Source organism: Ricinus communis, chromosome 7, assembly GCF_019578655.1.
Source record: "Ricinus communis isolate WT05 ecotype wild-type chromosome 7, ASM1957865v1, whole genome shotgun sequence".
NCBI lineage: Eukaryota > Viridiplantae > Streptophyta > Magnoliopsida > Malpighiales > Euphorbiaceae > Ricinus > Ricinus communis.
Window position 1 is genome coordinate 6597771 of NC_063262.1, and position 9756 is coordinate 6607526.

Consider the following 9756-nt stretch of genomic DNA (forward strand, 5'->3'; position numbering starts at 1 on the left):
TTACCATATGAAATATAAGAAAATAGTAAAATAATAAAAGTTTAATCAGGTTCGTGGATATGTCAAGTGGTGTAATGAGGAGTTGGAGCTAATAAAATAATCTTTAATTAAATAAAGAGAAACTAAAACAATTACTTAAATTAAAACCAAAAGATAAGAACCCATATAAATATAAATTAAGCCCAAAGGCCTAATCATAGCCGAATAGCTTTTATTCTTCAAAATGGACCGAATGCTTCATTATAAGGTTGGATTCTTGTTTCCATACATGAGTTGCATTTCCATTTTGAACCTTTTGGTTCATGCCTTTGCAATATAATCTCATGGTAACCTTGATTCAAGCTACTTGTGTAGCTAGAGCTTCACTCAATTGATGTTTAAATCTTGAATATTTCTTGAATCCATTTGAATTGTCTGTGAGTTGATTCAGCTCAATTACACTAGCGTTAGTTGATACTGATATATTTTGGTCAAATATACAGTAACAAACAAGTTTTTGAACTTATATGGCATTACTGCATACATAGTTTCAGATAGAGAAAAGATTTGATAAATCTCATCCTGAAGGAATTGCTTCGCATATGCCATGAGTGTGATAACCAAAAACTAATTAACAGGTGTAGTGAGTCCTATTTAGATGCATGATTGCAGCTAAATCATGTCAAAGGCATTCTTGGCTATCTCTATTTAAATGGTGATATGGTACCAGTTCCCATTATGGTTAATTCAAGCCCTAGATGGCTACAAAACCACCTTTGCTTACTAAGATAATGGATTCTGCAGCTTAGCTTGCTTTTGTGGAAGATTAATTAGTTACAATAGAAGCAAACATTTCAAATCCTTGTTGAAAAATTAATTAGTACAATCAAGCACAAAAAATGATGAAAAAATACGCAAAAATCAGAATAGATTAAGATCCTTTGCAGTTGGTCACTGGGTTATTTGAAGTTGCAACTTTACAAGCAATCTTCTATTACTTTAAGGAAAAAAGCTGAAGCTTAGCTGCCAAGGTTTATGTAAAGTCATTGTCAGAGTGGAATCTATAGTTAGAAGCTTCTTTTATTCATTAAATATTTCATGTCTCTTTATTAAGAAAACAAAGAAAGGAAAGAAAGAAAGAAAGTGGATGATGCAACTTTTGTGCAACCATCTTTGCCATCCATTGGTCCTTTTGGCTAACTTAAGGTGTGAAACCTACTGTTCTTGGTTCAAGGATAATTACAAGGAATTAGAGTTGTATGAGTTAGGTAGGGTTGACAATCTTTGACACGACCTAACGACCTAACTAAATAACTAAATGACACGACACGTCACATAGTTAAACAAATTTAAATGTAGAATAAATAATTTCGGATCATAAACATATCAACACAGAAAGAAACTAAGTTTAAATGGATTTACTTTCTAATCCACCAGTAACACAAATACATATTTATTTAATCAGACTAATAAATTAATAAGTAATATACAATATGTATAAACACGTGCGGATTTATCATGATATTCAGTTTATTTTGCAACTTGTGCATTACGAATCCAATCTAACATATGGATATTAAAAAAAATTAAAAAAAAGAAAACCAGTCAAACCAGTCTTTACAATTACGAATCAGATCAGGGCATTTGACGGTTCCCTAGTTACTAATTTAAGAGTGAAAAATTATATTAGCAATATGTATAAACAAATGTGCGGACAACTAGTCCTTAAAAATCCATATATTCAAACCAAGTGATAAAAAACAATGCTGAGACGAGTACATTATTCACATCTAATGTACAACAACACATTATACAACAATAACAGGGTGCTTCAGTACTCTTCAACACTTTTTAAATGGCCGGTCAGCAATAAGAGGATAATGCCGACTAGCAACTGGCAACTAGAAACTAGCAACAGCCAATTATTCTTCTCAGTATGAAACTTCAACATGCTTCAAAAATCAAGGATTTTCAGCCCCTGTGGATTGAAAACCCATAGATAACCTAGTGAACTTGATCCTATATAAGAAGAAATGGGGGAATCCTAGTTCATACCTCATATCCCTGGTGTTGATTTAACTCGGTGTTTCTCAAATCAAAGAAAATAGAGGCCCGGATTCGATACACCACCGACTCCCAAAAGCAAGATGCTTTGCTGAAAATGATGTTCAATCTGTTTTGTGACCATTTGTGCGGTTCCCTTGCTTAGCAGGGAGAGTATCAGTGAGGAAAGACTTTATGTGCTTCAGTACCTCTTTAGGTCTCTCTGCATTAAGTGCATGTCCGACATTCTTTATTATCATTAATTCTGCATTATCACCTATATGCCTGCATAGGTAAAAGAGAAGGGAATATAAAAATAAAAAAAGAAGATAACCTTAGTGATCAGTTAGATGATGTACTGTATTGAAGATGAAGATTGTGAAAATACTAGTAAGCTCGTACTAGCCTTTTTAATCTATGTGCCAATTCCAATGGGAAGACCTGGTCATATTCTCCCCAGATTATCAGTGTAGGCTGCATAAAAGAAAAAATTACACTCTGAGAGGGTAATCATGGAGATAAAAGGGAAAAAAGAATCCAAGTTTAGCTAGGAAGCACAGTATAAAACCTGGGTTATCTTAGGAAGATTAGATAGCTGTCTATCCTTGTGCAATGTCTGTATCAGTTCTTTCTTTTCTTGGCGGTATTCTGTGCACATCACCTGCCCATTAGAGCCAAATTCATGACATAACTTTCAAAACAGAACAATCACTTAGAGGGTTAAGGTATTACCAAAAATGTAAGCAAAAATAGTTCACTTTGTTAACAACAACAAAGTTACCATAAAAAATATCAAATCTGATGACCCTTTCTGGAGAATAGTCTTGTGGTCTTTTAAATCCAAGCTAATTCAGACCAATTCATGGAAATTTTGGAAGTTCTTAATTATATCACCCATCTTGTAATCACGTTTTAATTCCTAAACCTTAATCTTCAATTCACAGCATGTATAAAATTAAAAGAGATCTCAGTAATCATCCAAATACAGTTTCAGTTGTCCATATTCAACCTCTTATTTGGACAATCAAATTTAATCAAATTCAATTCTATCATTTTCATCCTGAACTGATCCCAAAAAGGGTCAACTTTTTTTCTTTTTTTTAGCAATCAAGAAATTCTTGTCCACTCAAACAAGAAACAAGTAATAATAATAATAATAAATCAATAACTAAAATTGATTCTAACCTGAATAAAATCATTCAAAAAACAAGAAGGAGCAGGAGGAGGAGGTCTATGAAACGACAATTTCAACAACTCTCTAACTTTCTCCGGATTTTGAGGCAACAAGATATTAACAGCTTCATCAACAGTCTTCACTTTAAACATTCCTTCCTCCATATCCTTCTCTTCCAAACAAACCCCAGCGCACCCCAGAACCACGCGGCCCACCCGCTCCTTAAACTGCGCAGCCATACTATACGCAACAAAACCTCCATAGCTGAGCCCCATCACATCCATCTTTTTCACATTAAGCCTCTCCATAACAGCCATTAAGCACCGCGCCTGAAACGACTCGGTTCGGTCGGGTCGGGTCGTGTAGGAATCGCCGAAGAAGAGGAGGTCCGGGATGTAGATATTGAATTTGGATTTAAACGGAGGGATAACGTCGTTAAATTGCCACATTGCATTGGCGCCAAAGCCGTGGATCAAGAGAAGAGTAGGCTTCGTTTGGATGTGAGATTTTGGAATCCAACAATGGATTATTGTGCCGTCGCCGAGATCGGTTGTGCATGATTTCAGACCGCCTCTGGTAAAGGAGTATCGGTAACAGGAATCTCGCGATGCAGTGAAGCTAAAACACTTGGCCATGTTTGTTCTTTTGTTGCTGTTATTGTTTTATTATCAGTTGCTGTCCCTCAAGTGCTCCTTTTTTTTTTTTTGAACTTTTCTTTTCTACGGGAAGAGTTTCAAGACATTTTTAAGTTAAATTTCGCGCATACACTTCACCGCTTACTAGTCAAGTGGTTTAGATGTTTCTTATTTTATAACGGGAAAAATATGGTAAAAGTTTGCAAAAAAAAAAAGGAAAATATATAAATGTTTAGGTCATTTTCACACGTGTATTATTCTTAGTGCGATACCAATTTTTAATTTTCTTATCTGTTTACTGATTTTTCAAAGAAGATAGTGAATATTTTGTGGTTTTTTAATGTTTATTTTTCTTATTAAAAAATTTATCTATTTTTAATTTATATACAAATATTAATATATTTAATTACTATTAATAATTTAAAATAAAAATATAATTTAAAATGAACATAAAAAGAATTACCTTCTTAAAATAAAAGAAAATATTAATTTTAATCGCTAAAAAATTATGTATATTAATTATTAAATCTAGCAAATAATTTTTAAATTTTAAATTTTATATAGCTTTAATTTTTAGTAAAATTATCAATTAACTTTATTGATATGATATAATTCCAACGGAAAAAAAAAAAGATTGAATGAGTATTTTTATTATTAAAATATTATCGTTTAAACATATTAAATTAATAATATTTTAAAATTAAATAATAATAATAATAATAATTTTATATGCTTAAATAATAATATTTTAATAATAAAATGAATTAATAATTTCAACATTGACTTATTTTTTTGTTATTATATATGCAATGCCAACAAATTAGTAGTTATATTTTGCTAAAAACTAAAATTAAAATCTATATAAAATATGGTGTTAAAATTGAAATTTTAAAATTAAGATTTCAAAATTAATATATTAAATTTAATAATAAAAATAAAGTAGATGATTTTTTTTGGAACGACTAAGCATTAACTATATTATATAAAGTAGGCCAAAAGAGAGCCAACATGTTTGAAAATTTTGAAGGAAAATGTAATTGGGGCGGCAGGTGGGATGTTTTTTCGTTTACGGGTCCTTATGTATAAGCATATAAAGGACAGAGATTGGAATTGTTGTTATTTTGGTTAGATTATGTATTTTAATGGTTTAATTGTGTAAAAGAATTTTGAATATTTAACTTTTTTAATAATATCATGCACTAATAAATTTCTCTAATTTAATTTCTGACTGACAATTTTTTTCTATTTTAACATTCCAATGAAATTGACTCTTGAGATGCTGAATCAATAGATTTTCCAACAAAATTTTTTTTTAATAAAAAATAACTCAGCAAATTAAATTTCTGAGTAAGTAATAATTGAATGATGTCATTATCAAGAAATTAAACCCAAAAAGAAGAAACAATATCGTTTCATCGTAATTTTCATTAGCTAAACCTAAAAGCAAAGGGATTGTATTCTTTTCTCTAATTCGATAACTTTATTCTTTTCTCTAATATCATTTGTTTATTCATCATTTTACCCAAAAAGAAAATAAAAAAGGCAAGGAAATCTATTGATTTTGTACTAGTGTTATTGTGGTCCCACTCGAGAAAAAATTGTTGTTACAAGTTTTGTTTGCTGGCAGGAAAAACGACAAGTATCATAGGTACTTCACAATTTGTGAAGTTATTTAATATATATTTAGGGTTTATGGTTTCTTAGCTAGCAACATATGTAAATAAATTAACTAATTTTGATAAACTATTATTGTCTGTTACAGTAAAAATTTTATTAAAATATATTAATTTATTATCCTTTTATGTGTGCTCAATTGTAAAAACGGGTTTATTGGTGTTGTTTGTTGCAGAATGGATAAATACTTTAATATAGAACTCCATCATGGTGGTGTGTTCATAGAGAACGAAGTAGGAACATATTATGTTGAAGGTGAAATGATTGAAATTAAAGACTGTGACCCTGACAGAATAGGGTACTTTGACATTGAGGGTTTTGTAGAAAATAATGGTTATGAAATATAAGAAAAATAGAATTTAGGAATGGTTTAGGTGGTTTTATGTTTCTTAAGGATAACGATGGTGTAATAGCAATGTTAACTTGCATTACAACAGGAAAAGTTATTGTGTTTATAGAAGCAGAAAATATTGTTGAGGTTGTTGATGAAAATGTGGAGAATATTGGAGCTGGAGATGGTAGGCATAAGGATCATATTGAAGGACTACATGAACATGCTATGGATGGTGGGTTCTGTTATTATAGTTGGGCATGAGGAGGGTTTTGTTATTAGAGGTAGGCTACATGAGGTGATTGTGGAAGGCAATATAACTAAAGCTGAAAATGCAGACTATGTACTTTGAAGTGAGCAATACAAATGATAGATTAAGTGAGAATGATTTTAGCTCTGAAGATGAAGAGCATATGGAAGCTCGAAGAAATTTGAAATGGGCTAGGCTGCACCAGTTTCTTTATGAGGATGAAGCAACTAGTGCATGGAAAAAACCAAAAAAAAAGATACTAAGAGAAAGGAAAAACAACCAAATCAAATAACAATAGTTGATGTAAGTGGAAATGAGATGCAGTTAATCGAGAGTGGGTACAATAGTGTATACCAGGCTTCTAATGATTTTCTTATAACTCCAATAAGTAGTGATGAGTATGACTTTAGTCCACACAAGAAAAGAAAGAGCAAACCAAAAGTTTATGCTCCAAATTGTGATCACAAAAAGCTTAATTTGCATATTGGTTTAAGGTTCAAGGATGTAAATGAATGCAAGGTAGCTCTTCAAAAGATGGATAATTCTGAATGAATATAACATCAACTGGTCAAAATTTGGAGGTAATAAATTAGGAGCAATCTGGATGTAAGTGGAAATCTTATGGAAGTAAAATACAATATGAAGATGCTTTTGTTGTGAAGATATATTATGGTGAGCATACCTATTTTAAATAAGTAACTCAAAATGGCTATCTAGTGATTATTTAGGGAGGATTTGGATGAATCCTAATTATGAAGTTAAGAATATACAAGATGACGTTAAACTGAAGTTTATTGTGAAGGTGCCTCTACTTACATGCTATCAAGCCAAATGGAAAGCATTAAATAAGTTGAGGGGCTCATTTGAGGAACATTATGCAAAGCTAGGATCTTATCAAGTTAAACTTCAGAGAGTTGATAAGGAATGGATAATTGGGATAAAAATTAATTTGGACAGTAATGGGAACATTATGTTTCAGAGATTTTATGTAGGTTTTAGTGCTTTAAAGAGAGTCGTTGGTTACAAAAGTATGCTAGGTTTTGATGGTTATTTCTTAAAAAACAGTTATTTGTGGTGCATGAGTTGCAGCTGTTGTAAAGGATGCTAATAACAAGATGTATCCAGTAGCTTATGTCGTAGTGTAAAGGGAAAATGAAGCTATGCGAACTTGGTTTTTGGAGATATTGTTTGAAGAATTAGGCATCAATGATGGACTTAGTTGGTGTTTTATTAACAACCAACAAAAGGTCAGCTTCACAATTTTGTTCAATTAAATATCTATCTTTATAAATGATAATCCATTTACTTGATTTGTTTTACTATGTAGGGTTTATTGAATGCTCTTGGCAGGCTAGTTCCAAATACTGAGCATAGAAATTGTGCTTCTAACATCTATGCGAATTGGAAGAAAGTGTTTAATGGCCCCAAATTCAAAAAAACAAATATTTTGGGATACTGCAAAAAGCATATATAAGTCTCAGTATCACTCATGCCTTAAGAAATTAAAAGATGAGTCTATTGAGGCGTATGAGTTGTATCTTACTAAAAACCTAATTGTGTTTTGTAGGTCAAAGATAAGTACATGGACTAGATCAGATGTTACTGATAATAACATTTGTGAGACTTTTAACAGGTATAAAATTAAGTCTAGGACCAAAGTATTGATTGATATGTTAGTGGACATAAAAAAGCGCCTCATAGTAAAAATGCATGATACTGTGAAGGAATAGAAAAATGCAAATATGTAATTTGTCATAGAATTAGAAAAAAATGGAGAAAATTAAGAACTTGACCAAGTATTGTAACCCTAAAACAACTCTAGAAGAAAATTTCAAGTTGCTTTCTTATATGAAGGTTATGTAGTTGATTTGAATAACAAGAGTTGTAGTTGTCGAGCTTGGGAATTATCAGAACTGCCATGTTGTCATGCATGTGCCTGTATTTAATTCCGTAGAAAAGATCTTGTAAGTTTTGTTGATGAATTCTATGGCATACAGACCTTATTGGCAGTCTATGAGTATGCTATACAGCTAATCAATAGACAGAAATAGTGGCCAACTATTAATGAACCTCTAGGATTGCCACCTATCTTTGTGATTCGGCCTGGTGGACCTAGGCAAAATAGGAGAAAAGACCCCATTAAAGATAAGAAAAATTCATATAAGTTAACACATGCCAGATTACAATGAAATGCCAAGTTTGTTTGCAATATGTCATAATAAAAGAAGCTACAAGATGAAAGGAAAAGTTGTTCAGACTGAACCTACATAGCCAAAGGTAAATGTACCTTGTCTTTTGTGTGTTAAAATGTGTGTTAGTAGTGACATATGAGCTAATTGATGCATTTATGACTTGTATGCAAGCCAAACGTGGCAGGCCAAGGAAGGAAGGCACTGCTATAGCTTCAAATAAAGGAAGCCAACCAATTTCTACTTCTAGGAAGACTCAGCCCAGGCTTAGAAAACAGGAAGACAAGTTGATGAGTTTGTTGTAAAGGAACTTAGGGAAACAGCTCAGGTTTTAGTTTGTAAATTTTATTATATTTATGAGTCTGTTGCAAAGTTGATAAGTATGTTGCATCTCATTAATACCTGGCTTTTTCTCTTTTTCAGACCAAACAAGGATTTTGATTACGTATTTTTGTGGATACAGGAAATGTGTATATTAAGGTATGTATCTTTGTGGTGTTAAGGATTGAACTTTCTACAATTTTTATAAGTCTCTTGTGGTGTTATTATTGCAGATGCTTGGTCAAAATAAGGTTAACTATGTCACTTGTGGTGCTGCAATAACAAGTACACCAGCTTCTACCAGACAAGCAACTGCAGCAACTTCAAGGTCAAGATTTAGGGTACCTATTGAAGTACAGCCTCAAGCAATGCCAAGCTCAATCCCTCCAGTCATAAACAATCAAATTAACTCCTTATGTAGCCAACAATCAGATGTCACCAAGGATTAGGCATAGGATAATCTTCTTCTGAACTCATTTTGTTTCAATAAACTTCTAGTGAACTTATTTTGTTTGACTTAAACATACTATATTTTGGGTCATTAGGTATATGATTTGCCTTTATTATGACAACTTTTTATGGCCAATTCTTACTACCTATAAAACAACTGTAATGTGGCCAGATTTTGTATGTTCTATTTCATTGTGTTTTTGGATCATATAGATTATTGTTATTCAAGTGTGTACTTATAAGTATCATGTTCAATATAATAGTGGAATTAAAATAACTAAAATTTAAATTTAATATTTTATTAATAACCCATCAAAGTACAATAACTGCTTCCTCTATAGCCAAAAAACAATCAAGGGCAAACTTAATATACTTTTTGTTTTTGGCCTACCAAATACAATAAACATGATTACAATCAAAGCACCAGATTGCCTCTTAGTCTCCAACTTGTTCTGTAATAATTAAATCTTAGTCTCCATTACTTTGCTTCTTGCCTCTTCAACTTTCACTTTTTCTTCTAAAACTTCTTTCTTTATATGTAGCTCCAACAACAACTCATTCATCCTTCCATTATAAGGTGGCTCAATCAACTCAGAAAACCTACAGTCTCCTTCCTATAAAATCAAATTACAAAAACCCATAACTAAAAATCTATAAGGTGGCGAATATAATACTTAATAAATAATATCACATATTAATATTTAATTAAT

At 31.7% G+C, this 9756-nt stretch overlaps 1 protein-coding gene and 1 long non-coding RNA gene across 2 annotated transcripts; one reads left to right on the forward strand and one right to left on the reverse strand.

Moving 5' to 3' along the window:
- Nucleotides 1-1678: 1678 nt before the first annotated feature.
- LOC8281251 (uncharacterized hydrolase YugF) lies at nucleotides 1679-3965 on the reverse strand. The gene is made up of 4 exons (XM_002532837.4): nucleotides 3208-3965; nucleotides 2591-2683; nucleotides 2429-2496; nucleotides 1679-2307 (listed from the first exon to the last, which is right to left on the reverse strand). Exons 1-4 carry the CDS (start codon nucleotides 3829-3831, stop codon nucleotides 2148-2150), a joined length of 945 nt encoding a protein of 314 aa, XP_002532883.2. The 5' UTR covers nucleotides 3832-3965; the 3' UTR covers nucleotides 1679-2147.
- A 1358-nt stretch (nucleotides 3966-5323) lies between these two features.
- Nucleotides 5324-9195, forward strand: LOC112536858. The gene is made up of 3 exons (XR_003080792.2): nucleotides 5324-8603; nucleotides 8699-8755; nucleotides 8830-9195. It is a non-coding gene; the product is annotated as an uncharacterized LOC112536858 (long non-coding RNA).
- Nucleotides 9196-9756: the final 561 nt, after the last annotated feature.

What these genes read in the sequence shown, in the direction of transcription:
- LOC8281251 (XM_002532837.4), bottom strand. Translation starts at nt 3,831, where the DNA reads ATGGCCAAGTGTTTTAGCTTCACTGCATCGCGAGATTCCTGTTACCGA. An exon ending in TTTTGAATGATTTTATTCAG is followed by an intron (nt 2,684 to 3,207) that starts GTTAGAATCAAT and finishes TCTAATGGGCAG; the next exon opens with GTGATGTGCACAGAATACCG. An exon ending in TTGGCACATAGATTAAAAAG is followed by an intron (nt 2,308 to 2,428) that starts GCTAGTACGAGC and finishes TTACCTATGCAG; the next exon opens with GCATATAGGTGATAATGCAG.